At 40.3% G+C, this 13,825-nt stretch overlaps 1 protein-coding gene across 8 annotated transcripts in view; it reads left to right on the top strand.

Annotated features, from left to right (window-relative positions):
- Positions 1-13,825, top strand: part of CPEB3 (cytoplasmic polyadenylation element binding protein 3) — a 73,019-nt gene that overhangs the window by 38,085 nt on the left and 21,109 nt on the right. For 5 of the 8 annotated variants that reach the window (XM_081006798.1, XM_081006799.1, XM_081006796.1 and 2 more), the window contains 2 exons: positions 3,255-3,311; positions 11,079-11,102. In XM_081006798.1, coding sequence (XP_080862924.1) covers positions 3,255-3,311; positions 11,079-11,102 — 81 coding nt within the window. The remainder of the gene's footprint in view (positions 1-3,254; positions 3,312-11,078; positions 11,103-13,825) is intronic. The other 3 variants (XM_081006797.1, XM_081006795.1, XM_081006801.1) reach the window with 1 other exon arrangement.

Genomic DNA, 13,825 nt, shown 5'->3' with positions numbered 1-13,825 from the left:
ATCTTTCAAGACCAGTGTTATGTGGTCTCGGCGGCCGCTCCCAGTCACCAGTCTAGCTGCCGCATTCTGGATTAGTTGTAGTTTCCAGGTCACCTTCAAAGGTAGCCCCACATAGAGCGCATTGCAGTAATCCAAGTGAGCGATATCTAGAGCATGCACCACTCTGATGAGACAGTCCGCAGGCAGATAGGGTCTCAGCCTGAGTACCAGATGGAGCTGGTAAACAGCTGCCCTGGACACAGAATTGACCTGCGCCTCCATGGACAGCTGTGAGTCCAAAATGACTCCCAGGCTGCGCACCTGGTCCTTCAGGGGCACAGTTACTCCATTCAGGACCAGGGAGTCCTCCACACCTGCCCACCTCCTGTCCCCCCAAAACAGTACTTCTGTCTTGTCAGGATTCAACCTCAATCTATTAGCCGCCATCCATCCTTCAAGTTTTGAGCGGCCCCTTGTAAGGTTGTGTTGGGGTGGATGTTAAAATCCCCTAGGACAACCAAACTAGGTGTCTCCAGAACATCCGCCACAACCTGAAGCAGCTCGGGCAGGAAATCCTTTGTGCAGCGGGGAGGTCGGTACACCAAAAGGAATCCTGTACTGCCCCTATTGCCCAACTTCCAGAACATGCACTCAGAGAACTAGGTCTTCCCAATAAGACACCTAGTGCAAACTAATGACTTCCTAAAAATCACTGCAACCCCCCCCCCCCGCCTACAAGGCCTGGGTTGCTGTGCGTAAGAGAAACCTGGTGGACAAGCAGCAGCAAGAACAGGCCCATCTGCTTCATCCAACCAAGTCTCTGTTACACATGCCAGGTCAAGTCCTCCATCCACGATCAAGTCATGGATGGCAGTGGTCTTATGAATCATTGACCTGGCATTGCACAGCAGCACCTTCAGGTCATGTGGGTATCCCTTGCTGATTCCAGTATCTGTCCGGACAAGACCAGACCCAGAGGCAGGGATAGTCCTCAAATAACGACTAAACCTGCCTCCTCAATAATGACATGGTCTGGTCTTAGCGTAACTCCTCCTCCTACCCGTGATTACTGAGATCGGTTGTCCCAGTGCATCTGCCTTGCCCCCTCCCCCGTGGAACCTGCCCCAGACATTTTGTTGGCTGGGACCCACTCCTAGGCAGCCCTGACCCCTCCCCTTAAAACAAAATAAAACCTATGTAAAAACAAAACAACACAATAAAACAATAAAAACCAAAAACAGTAAAAATTACAAACGTACCAAAATTAAACACCAGCTGAGTTCATGGTAGGCAAGATTCAAACTAGAAAATTTCTAGTTTAACTGTCTCTTAATTTGCAAAAATACAGCATACTGCTATTGCAGTCCTCTTTCAAACACTACACAAGTTTTAGTGAATCAAAGAGGGTCACAAAAGTTGCCAGAAGCAAGGCAGAGAGAGGATTCTTTATACTAACATCTTGATGGTCTCCAAGCATTTTCTGCATTGCAGCGGGTTGGACTAAATGACTCTTGGGGTCTCTTCCAACTCTACAATTCTGTGATTCTAAGCTATGTGCCTCAAGGATGCTTCTGCTTCTTTTCAGAAAAATGGAAGAAGGGATTTATTTCTGTCTTAACTGTCAGCATCCCATTAAGCAGGCACTGAACATCTGTGGGTTGTCGTCTTCTTTCCAGTGATTTAGTAGAGGTGGAGTTGACAGTAACAAGCGACAATCCAATAGGCTGAAATCATGAGAATTGTTCAGGTGTTCCTTTCTCCACACTATTAGCATTGCATTGAGGAGGAAATGGGGGCCAGCCATACTCACGGAAGGGGATGGTGATGGAGGAGAGTGCTTTTCCCCACTTCCTCCTGAGTGCAATGTAATTGTGTCAAGAAAGGAACACTTGAAGAGGGCTTCTGTGAGAGTTTTTATCAGCAGTTTTTCTTGCTGAGCTAGTGAAGAGGGACAAATACTTTCCTTTCTAGGGTTCAAGATTTTGTTTAAGGTGTTAGTTACTTGCTATAACTAAATAATTTAAATTATTGAATTGCATAGTTGAAGAATAATAACAATATAATAATTAATATTATAGTGTTACATAAACATTTTAGCAGCGGAACAACCCTGGTTGGTTTGATGGCTGTCACCTTTATCAGGAGAGAGATGGCAACAATGCAACCATGCTGGCACTCCCTGATGTGTCAGCACGCTTGACACTGCTGACCATGTTGTCCTTCTGCAACAACTCAGGGGTTTGGGAGACACTCTGTTGAAGAGGTTCTGCTCCTGTCTGTGGGGTCACTACCAGAAAGTAGCATCAAGGGTCTGTTGCCCTGCTCCATAGTTTTGGGGCTATTTAGCTATGCTGATATTTATGAAATGATTGGGAGTTGTCATCTGGGTATTTGGATCATGGTGTTATTGGTATGCTGATGACCCACAGCTCTCTTCCCATTCCATCTGAATCTGGAGAGGCTGTGAAGGTGTTGGAGTAGTGCCTGGAAGCATGATGCACTGGATGGAGGCCAATAAACCGAAGCTCAGTTTTAGTAAGGCAGATGAGCTGTGGGTGGCTGGTTCCTATGTCTTGTAATTAAGTGAATGACCTGCTTTGGGAGGGGTTGCACTTCCTCTGCAGGCACAGGTTCATAATTTGGGAGTACTCATGGATTCCAATCTGTCACTGAAGTCTCAAATATATTCGGTGACTTGGAATGCTTATGCCCAGTTTAAGCTACTTTGTCAGCTGTTGCCATTCCTAAATAGTGATAGCTTGGTCTCAGTACTTCATGCTGTAGTAAACACCAGTCTGGACTACTGCAGTGTGCTCTACATGTAACTGCCCTTGAAGATAGTCCAAAAGTGGTATGTGCTACAATAAGAAACCCCCCCCCCAAATATGCTTTATATTGTTTTTATAATTATTTATTGTTTTGTTTGCTGCTCTGGACTTCTTTGGGGTTGGTTGGGATAAAATAATACTAAATGATTAACATAGGTCTGTCATGTTAATAATTTAAAAAGTGTAAGTCTGAACTGAAATATTACATTTAATTAAATTAATAAAGTGAAATTGGCAGTGTTTAAAGTTCCTCTGATCTTCCCCTTCCATTTTTTTTGTTTTTTAGCAAATAGAATGCATAATTACTATTAAACATTCTTATAGAGAAGTATATAAAAAGCAAATCTTTTCTAGTTTCATTACCATTTTTTACACATTTGTGAAATCTAGCATTGAAAAGTAGCCTACCGAACATAAAATATGATGCCAAAATGTTCTATTTTTTAGGTCGTATGGGTATAAATTTTCATCATCCAGGAACAGATAACATTATGGCTCTCAATAGTAAGTTTACATTTATCTTCTTATAATGCAGTTTATATAATTTGGCTATACGCAATATGCTTTTAAATATTTGTCTTTTGGGTACCGTGAAGAGAAAGGAAAGGAAAAATAGATGAAATAGATGAAAAGTCTATGTACATTTAATCAGTCTCTATTGCTACTATCATGTGAAACAAATAACAGAACACATCTATGGACACAGGTAATATTTGATCAGATGCTGATTTTGTGGAGATCCCTTATAAAATCATGAGGATCCATAATAATCTGTGCCTTATATACATGTTCCCATGGCAGTGCTGGAAATAACAGATCTGTGATTTTTGACAATGCAATCAATGGAGATGGATGTGATTTGAGATTTGATGGTAATTATTGGTCGTGTGTAAAATAAAAATGCAGCTTTGAGAGGATGTTTTGCTGAATCTCTTATGCATGTCTCACCTCTCTTTCTCTGACTCCTGCGGAGCAGCATTTTCCTGCTCCCAGTTTTTTTTTTAAAAAAATATTTTATTAAGGATTTTCTTGTTTTACAGAAGTGTAGTGCCTCGTATTTTTTTTTTCATGTAACATTTTTACAAATCCGTTTCATTTGTTGAGGCATTAGGGGGAGAAGAAAAAAAAAGAAAAAAGAAAGGGGGGTGGAGAGAGGGAAGATGGATGGGGTGGGGTTGGGTGGCGGTGTTTCTATTATGTTTAATGTATGTAGAGTTTGGTGTCAGCGTTGCTTGTGTTGTTCACTTGTGTTCCTTTGGTGGTGAGAGAGGTTGGGGTTGGCCTAGGGTGTGATTGTTTGCTTGTGATTGGCTGTGGTGATCTTTGTTAGTTTTCCAGATTGTCCCCCTTTATACTTAATCCTTTCTCAGTCATTCCACTTTCTATTCTGCTGCTCATCTGATTCTTGAAAAGCAAATAGAGCTAACAGACGAAGTAGAAGTACCCATTGTTCTGGCATCATCATCACTTGGAGCATAACTTGCGGAAAGGCTTCGTTCAAAACATTATAATTAAGAACAATGAGCCTTCATTTTCTTATGCTTTGCAAACGTGGGGAGGGGGATAGTCACCTTTGCCATCTCACGACAAATGGGGCTCTGAGTGGGAGAGGGCTCAGAGGCTTTGCAGGTGCCAGAGGAAGTCCTCATGGGTGTCGTTGAGCCCATGGACGCCATGCTGGTAACCCCAACTTAAAAACCTCTCCCAAAACCAGTAGTACGGGACTGTGGAATGAACTCCCTGTTATAGCTGTCAACTTTTCCCTTTTCTTGCGAGGAATCCTATTTGGAATAAGGGAATTTCCCTTTAAAAAAGGGAAACGTCGACAGCTATGCTCCCTGTCCTTCCCTGGAGGTTTTCAAGCAGAAGTTAGATGACCATTTGTCATGGATGCTTTAGTTGAGATTTCTGCTTTGTAGGGGGGGATGACTCGATAACCCTCAGGGTCCCTTCCAACTCTACAGTTTTAAGATTCTATGTGAGGCATAGGAGTGTCTTTCTACTATGTCACCTCATTCACTTAGTCCAGTATATGCAGGTCCCACTATCTGCACGCTTGCCATCTGAAAGATCAGTTATCCACACTTAAAGGATTATGCCCAAATCTCACTCAGAAGGTTCACCTATCCGAACAGCTGACTTCCTTCCTTACTTCCTTGTTTGTTCGTGCTTTGATGGTTGGCAGCAGCCATTTCCCTGAAGAAACCATGGAGAGAGGAAAAGGGGAGCGAGATCAGACAAATCAGAGAGCAGGAGAGATTGGACAAATCAGGGTTTTTTATATACTGTATATAAAAAACTTTATCTCTCTTTTGCTGATTGGCTGCAGCCATTTCAGGAACAAACCTGGGGGGGGGGGGACAAGAGCGGACAAATCCCGCTTTAGAAATATTTCCATAGGAAATAATAGAAATTGTGGATATGTTATGTGAAGGCTTGCCGAATGAAAAATTTCCAGGTAATGAATTGTGTTCAGTAAGCAGGACCTGCATGTGCAATGCAGTACCTTTTTTAATTTAGTGAAACATTTTGGGCTTCAGCAGCCTGAGAATTATGCCCTGTTCAGGTCTTTAACTCTAATACCATATGTTGGGAAGGCAAGAACAGTAGCTTTACAATACTTGTTTATTGGTTAGTGAAGGGCATTCTGCATATGCTCAAAGACACACGTTTATTCACACCAGAATATTGCAGCATGATGGTTTTCAGTGACTAAAGGAAAAACATGGCTGATGATTAAATTCCTTCTGGCCTTCCTCTTCCCTTGCTTAGCGGCTAGCTTTTGTGGTATAGCTTTTGTGGTATGTCTAGATGTTGTGGCACTACCATAGCCAGAATGCCAAGTTGTCAGGGTTGCTGGGAGCTGTAGTTCAACATCACATTGACTATCTCTGTCTTAACATAAAAAGGCAAAGGGACCCCTGACCATTAGGTCCAGTTGCCGACGACACTGGGGTTGCGGCGCTCATCTTGCTTTATTGGCCGAGGGAGCCCAGCATACAGCTTCTGGGTCATGTGGCCAGCATGACTAAGCCGCTTTTGGTGAACCAGAGGAGCGCACGGAAATGCCATTTACCTTCCCACCGAAGCGGTACCTATTTATCTACTTGCACTTTGACATGCTTTCGAACTGCTAGGTTGGCAGGAGCAAGGACCGAGCAACAGGAGCTCACCCCGTCGTGGGGATTCGAACTGCTGATCTTCTGATCGGCAAGCCCTAGGCTCTGTGGTTTAACCCACAGTGCCACCCGTGTCTTAACATAGTTCTGAGGTAATTCCCCACTGTAAACAGGGACAGCAGCAAAATAGTATCCAAGAGATGTCTCTCTAATGTTCTGCCCAAAGGTTACCAATATCACCCTGTTGTAGTTACAGGCCACATATTAAATGTTCTATAATTTTAGCTAAGTTCCATTGTGAGAGTGAATATTAGGTTTTCAAAAGGAACTGATCCGTTTGTGCTTAAACCTACTTCAGAATCCAATGCTAGACATGTTTCAGGGAATGAGGCCCTTGGAGGCTGACCTCATCATTAGAACAGAGTCACACTAATATACAAAATCTCTATTGCAGGATATATTTTAGTAACATGAATGTGTTCTGTAACTACACACAGATCTGGTTAACATGTAATGCTAAGCCAAACCAAGGCTTAGCACAAATGAGCAAACATGCTGGATCTCAGAGAGATTGCAGCTGCTTTGCTCCTCTGGTCCTGCTGCTGCCCTGCTGCGAGTTAATGCATGGTTTGGCTTAGCATTATGTCTGAATCCAGGCTTGTGGTTTATCTCCCCTAGACAAACCACAAGTGGTAACCCATAGAACAAACCTTGGCTACTGTTTGGGCTTCATTAGGAGCAAGATAAATGTTGAAAAAATTGGCTTTTAGTGTAGTTGACTTTTCCAGTATAACTGGAAGTTAGACTCTGGAAAAATCAGCTATTAACAAACGTAAGACATGTTATCCACAGCAGACAGTTGATTTTTTCATAGGAAGTTACTTCAAACCAAGGTATTAGATTTAGATGTGGTTTGTGCACTTTTGCCATGCAGTGACTTGCCAACTTGCTTCTTGCTTCTATTCTGCTCCTATTCTAGTAGACAAAAGGAGGAATGGGTTGAAATATATTTTTGATTGATAGTATTTAGTTGACTGAGATTAATTAGCATTTTCATTATCCAAGCATTTTTGTCCTTCCCTAGTTCCATGGAAACATTTTACTAACATGTCATTATTTTCTTTATGTTTAGTCATTGGTATCATTTAAATTTTTTTGAGCGGGAGGGGGGGGTTATGGTTGTAAGTTGTTTTTAATTGTTTTTAATCTTGTGTTTTAATGTTGTGACCCACCCTCGGACCTTAGATTGAAGACTGGGTAGTTAATAAATAATTATTCATCATTATCATCATTATTCATTTCATTTCTATACTGCTTTATATTGTTAAGAAAAAAATCTGTAGTTTACAACCTACATTTAAACACCAAACAAAGCAATCCAGAATAAAACATTATTGAAGAAAGTCAAAATATAAAGTATACATTCAAAGCAACATAATTACTCGGGACCTAAAATATTATCTTAAAGATTTATAACATTACAGAGGAGAGCAACTGTGGAATGTACACTTGACACAGCAGAGCTAACAAAAAAAAAACAACCTCAAACATTACAAAAGAAAACTTTACTAGAAGGCAAATAAAAATGCACTCTTAAAACAGCATAATTAGCAAGAGAATAAAATATTATCATAAGCATAGAACATACTTGCATCTGTTGCTACCAACCACTGTTCATGGCAAGTGGCAGCTGTGGAAGTTCAGGTTTGATGACCTGGGTTTGCCCTAAGAGGCAGCCAAAACCATCTCTCATCTCTTCAGCAGTCTCAACTTTTGTAGCTGGAGTAAATCAGGCCCCAGCCTCCCAGGCCAGGTGGAAAAAGGCCTGCAGGGCAGGGAATGGGCTGTCAAAATCTCATAGCCAAGATGGTCTCCGGCCATAGTTTTCTGGTACTTCTGAGCCAGTGAACTATGGGCTCATCCATACTGTTGTCTAATGTGGCTAGTGTAAGCTTCCTATTCCTTCATTATTTCTCTGTTTTCCATATGACATTCTCCTCCAAATCACTGCCTTCCTGCACTTCTTTTCCTTAAGTCTGGATTTTCTTATACCTGGGATACTCCAAAAAGTGGAGGAAAGGAGTGATTAGTTCTGGAGTGGAACAGTATTCAGGGTCTCAAATAGTGGCTGTTGAAGGGTAAACAGGATCTTGTGGTGAATGGTTGGTGGATAGGAAGCAGAAGCCGTAGAGGAAACGTTTGTTCAAAGGATGAGATCCAAGATGTACAGAATGGAAGAGAGAATAGAGATATGGTGCCATTGAGTGTTCGATTTAAGACCCAGCTGATGCTCGTCTTGCAGGACCCAGTAGGCATGGGGAATCTTAACTTTGGAAGGGTGAAGGCACTTGTGCAAAAACCAACTGGTGGAGCTCTTCAACTTAACATGAAAGAGGTGGAACATAGATGGTCTGTGTGCCACTAAGATGATATAAATCACCTCCCTTGACAAACAAGATTTTGATTTTTTTGATTAAATGGTTTATAAAATTTCTTAAATATTATTGTGGCTTTTGTGGGGGTTTTTTTAATTGCATTTAATTTTTAAAAGCTGGTGCTTCTGAATGATGACTGATAATGTAGCATTAGGTTGGTTCTGGAGGCAAGTGCCAGAAGGTGATGGTGGGAATCTATTGCTCTGCCTCTTGGCTCTTCCATTAATTGGATGCCACAGGATTCCAACTTCTTTCAGTCCTTTTTTTTTAAGTTGGCACCTAAAGCACAAAGAAATGTTACAAATAAAAGCATTTCAAAACTAGCTATAATTTCCTCCCTCCCTCATTCTATCCCTTGCCAAGGGGAACAATGATCAGTGAAACAAAAGAAATAATACATTAAAAGAAAAGTTACATAACCTGCCCCACCCCATATTTATGCAAACATTAAATTGCATGAAGTTTTCTTAAGAAATCTAAGACTTTGGAAAAACTCAAGGAATCTTTGCCAAATACTTTGAAATTTTTCCAGGTACTCACACTTAAGATAAATAATTTTCTCTTTCACAGCCATGTTGGTAAAATCTTGTGTCCAAATTTCTGGATCTGAACTAGCTTAGCACAGCAGGACCAATTGTTTAGCTTCAGTTTCTGCACATTGAATCCAAACTTTCAGATGTTTGTTTGTATCCTAAAATTTCATATATAGAACATAGATTAAATGGCATATTTAAGACATGTGAATGAATGCCAGTTCTGCATTCCAAAAGTTGAGGCTGTGAAGTATGTCCGTCCCTCCCAAACTGCAACCCTGCCCTGTTTCTCAATATCTACATGAAATCTCTGAGCGAAGTCATGTGGAGTTCCAGGCTGAAATATTATCAGAGCTGAGTAACCTCAGCATACTATCTCATTAGTTTCTAGAAAGACTGTGGGCTTATGAGACCAGAGTATAATACTCCAATCTTGTGTGGTCTTTGGGCTCAACTCTGCGGGCTTTTCTTTTAAACCCCTGCTCAGAACTGGAGTACCTTAAGGACACCTGTCTTTTTATATGTTCCCTTCCATGCACTCCAGTCACCCCACTGAAAGCGATCACTGACCTGATTATTAATGTTCATTTACTGCTCCTATGTTTTGTTGCTATTGCTTTTTTATTGCTATTTCCAAAATATTTATTATATTTAAATTGCATTATCTCTATTTTGTTTGCTGTAAGCTTCTTGACCTTATTAAAGGAGAAGAGGGATAAAATTTTCTTGCCAGTTTAGTTCTTACACAGCCCACTGCCTACACACCCTTTCCACTAAGGGTTATGCCGTCCATAGCTGAAACAGCAGAACATACCTATTTTAAAAATAAACAGAGTAAGTCATACTCCAAGAAATCCTATTGCCATGATTAAATTAAGCCATTTGATTCATTGGGCCTCCTCTCTGACTGTGGGTCACTTGGCTTACAACCATTTGAATTCTGTTAAGTTTATGTTGTGTGAATGTGAAAATGAGCTACATATTGGCTAGAAGAGTCAAATTTTCTTCAGCTACAATGCCAAAAATGTTCGTCTTGCAGTCATGAGCTATTCACTATTTTTATTTGGGAAGTGCTTTCTGGTTGCCACATAGATTGGGATGTCCATTAAGCTAGCTTCATAGAAAGGATTATTTGTCTGGCTGAATTCCATAAAGTTCTGTGTTTAAATCATGCCCCCCTCCGTAAATATAAAAACACCTTTGGACAGTATTCCCCCACCTACCCAGCCTGCCTGCATTTTTCTCTGTGATAGAAGAGAAATACAAGGAGAATACAAAATTCAGAGATTGCTGCAGCAGGGAGGCAGCAATCAGAAAATGAAAACCATATCTATTTGCTGTTCTCAGTGTGATAATAGACCCTGCATTTCTAGGAATAGCATGTGTGACTAAAATGCAGAGATGCTATGTCAGGTAGTATTGTGGGAGCTTCATAAAGATTCAGCTGCATAAAGCAATGTATAGAAATTCACACTAACCCATTTAATTAACTCAGAGCTTCATTTACCAAATGGCTTGTTTCAGTTGTCTGCCTCAATCAGATAAGCACCCTTCTGCTGTTTCTTCTACTACATTTAGTAACCCATGTACTATTATCATAGCTCAGTTTTGTCAAGGTTTGTAAAAAACAATCAAACCCCACTTTGGGGGCTGTAATTTAAAAAATAAAATAAAAAATACGTTGAACATTTGTGTAAGAATTAGAGTTTTCTAGTGAGTTTCTTCATTGACGTTATTTCGCCAAGATCTGAGATGAATACTGAAGATTAGTGTTGCTGGGAAATACAAATATGTGCGCGCACACAACTTTTAGTTCTATGTCTAGCCATTTAAACAGATACTGACGGATGGTTATGTTTTGACAATGCACATTGCTGAGTTTTCAGTGCTGTATATATTTATTTCTACTGAGTTCTGTGAGGAACTCTTTTAAAAATGCTTTCTACATAAAAATCATTCAAGATAGGCATCTGGATAAATGTCTACATCCTCTAGACACCTACTACAGATTCTTTGCCATTGGGGAAACATGTTGCCCAGACAGTGCTTCTCTCAGTCACTAACCCTAGGACTGTTTGAATTACTTAAACTACTTTCTTCAAAAGCCGAATTTTGCAGAAAACAATATATATAGTAATTACTGTTATGCCAATACCCACTATATTTTTCTGTATTTACATGCAGCCAGGAGCTATGGGCGGAGACGAGGTAAAAAAAATATTTTAAATTTTACTGAATATGGTGATGGGAACAGCAAATTGAGGCTATGTACAGCTGTTTATTTCTGTGGGGAAACAGGAGTGTCTTCCCCTTGCTGCCATAGTGGCACTAGTCCCAATACTGGATATATAGCTTTATAGTTATATGAACATAGCGGAGAAGTGTTTTTGAAAGGAGAGAGATTTTGTTTGTTTCTTTTAAAAAGCACAGTGCTGTAGTGGTAGACAGTAGCTGCTGACCTGTCAAAGTAAAATATTCATGAAATGTTGATATATTACTAATGGCAAACAAAGTTTAACTATTTTCAAAGATCTATGTGAACAGGTGTGGATCAACATCTATGATCTCACATGCTTTAACAAAAAAATGAAAAATTGAAGTGTTCAATTTTCTATTTTTTAAAAAAAATTATGTTGCTTTTAAGCATGTAAGATTATAAAAAATAGCAAACATTTGCCTAGAAGAGGCACACCAGAGTATACATGTATTGTACCACTGTTTCTGTGTTTTTGGGGACTTCTGGAGGTTTTTACTTTTCCCCAGGCACAGCTCTTAAAGCTATCACCCATTTCAGTTTTCATCAAGGACTATGATAGACCATAATAATATGTGTATATACTGTGGGTAATTATTATTTTATCATGCCACCCCCAAGTCTGTAATGCTCTGTACAGCTTTCCTGTATCAGATTCTGTTTCTGCAATCACGCAATACAGATTTCTAATTGCTTGTGGTTAATTTATCACAAATCATTGTTTTGCTGCCAATTTTTAAAGTTATTATTTAATACTTGAAACTGAACTTGAGTAATTTAACACATGCACATATTCTGCCTTGATGGTTTTTCAGTGATGCAGTATGTTTTATTACATTGTTGAAGGAGCAGCTTCAGTTTAAAGTTATGCTGAGGTGTTTTTTTAAAGACCAGGCTTCTCATTTTAAAATTGAGACAAAGGTTTCTGCTGAAATTAGCATGTTAGTCTTGAAGTTTCCTAGGAGAGAGAGAGATGGGGGGAGGGCAGGCTACTGTGGCCCTTTAAAGGAGAACATTATTCTTACTGGTTTCTGTGCAATCCCACGTACGGCTTCTGTGTTTGCATACAGCAAACTTCAGCACCTAGAGCAGGGGTCAGCAAACTTTTTCAGCAGGGGGCCAGTCCACTGTCCCTCAGACCTTGGGGAGGGCGGACTATATTTTTTTGGGGGGGGGGGATGAATGAATTCCTATGCCCCACAAATAACCCAGAGACGCATTTTAAATAAAATCACACATTCTACTTGTGTAAAAACACACTGATTCCCAGACTGTCCGCGGGCCGGATTTAGAAGGCGATTGGGCCGGATCTGGCCCCCGGGCCTTAGTTTGCCTACCCATGACCTAGAGCATAGATAAAGAACTTTGTGACCCTCCAAATGTTGTTGGAGTCCAGCTCCCACCATCCCCAGCCAGCATGACCAGTGATCCCCAAAACTGCTCTAGAGCCAAGGGCCGTCCTTGGGGTACATGCTTAAGGGACCATAGGCTGTACTTTTGTGCTTGGATACTTCATGAGGAAAAGAAAGTCACAAATGTTGATTTGCATAGGCCTGTTTGACAGCACAGATGACCATTTCAAGAAATGTTGTTACAGGTATCAACCTCCCCGCTCCCTCCCAAAATATTGCCATGTTCTCTGTCTCTAACCAGTCTACTCAGTCACCATTTCCAGACTTGAATAATATTGCCAAACACTATATCTGCCAATCATTCCAACGATGTGCCACTGGCTGGCTGACCAGTGAAGGGCCTACAGGATTTCATGCTTCTCAGATTTCCATATCAGCCATGACATGGCTGCAATCCTAAACCCTTAGTTGTATGTAAGTTCCATTAAAATCATAAGTAAGTCCCGTTAAAATATTTCTTAGTAGACATGTATAGCAATGCACTGTTAATATACTAAGGGCTCGAGTAAAAAATATCTTAGTCTCATGTGCAACCTTCTATTTTAAAAGGCACAAATACTATCTGTCTTTGAAATATAAGCACTGAAGAAAACTATGCAAAGCAGGGAACACATTAGCAACTGGATCCCCCGCCCCCGCCATCAGCTAAGCAGAGTTTGTTAGTTAATCAAAACTACTAGAAGGAATATTCTCATAGTTCATATTCTAACTTGAATAGGGAAGTTTTCTTATTTTTGTATCTGCCTCCTTTTTTTGACTCTTACGGCAGTGGATACCTGGCTTTTTCCATCACTTCTAGGCAGGGTTGCATGATGGTGCTTGAGGCTGGAGGGGAATATTAGATCTGAGACACCTCCCCTTTTCTGCTTATATTTCGTTGCTATTCACTTACCTCTGGCTACACTTTTCTGTCCTTTTCATTTCTGTCCTTAACTAAATATTGAATTGTTTCACTTTTAAAATTAGAGTTGTGAATGCAGGATAACTGTTCCCAACACCATTAACTAATTAAGAGGGAATGCAAGAACACACACATTTCAATTCACCAAATGAGAAAGCGAAACAATCAACACATTATAGAGTCATTATCCTATTCTCTATTTTCTTTTACTGAATTTTAGAGAAAATAATAGAGAAATTTTGAGTCATCTTGCACGTCAAACTTCTGTTATTGTTTTACTCACATGTAAAATTCCATTTTGAAAAACTGTTTCCAGATAATGAAACTTTGGAAAATAATATTTGAAATGATAATAAAACAGGTT

The sequence above is a fragment of the Podarcis pityusensis genome, assembly GCF_964106645.2.
Source record: "Podarcis pityusensis genome assembly, chromosome: 5".
Classification (NCBI taxonomy): Eukaryota; Metazoa; Chordata; class Lepidosauria; order Squamata; family Lacertidae; genus Podarcis; species Podarcis pityusensis.
Note: the sequence above shows the minus strand (reverse complement) of the source record. Positions and strands in the feature narration are given on the sequence as shown.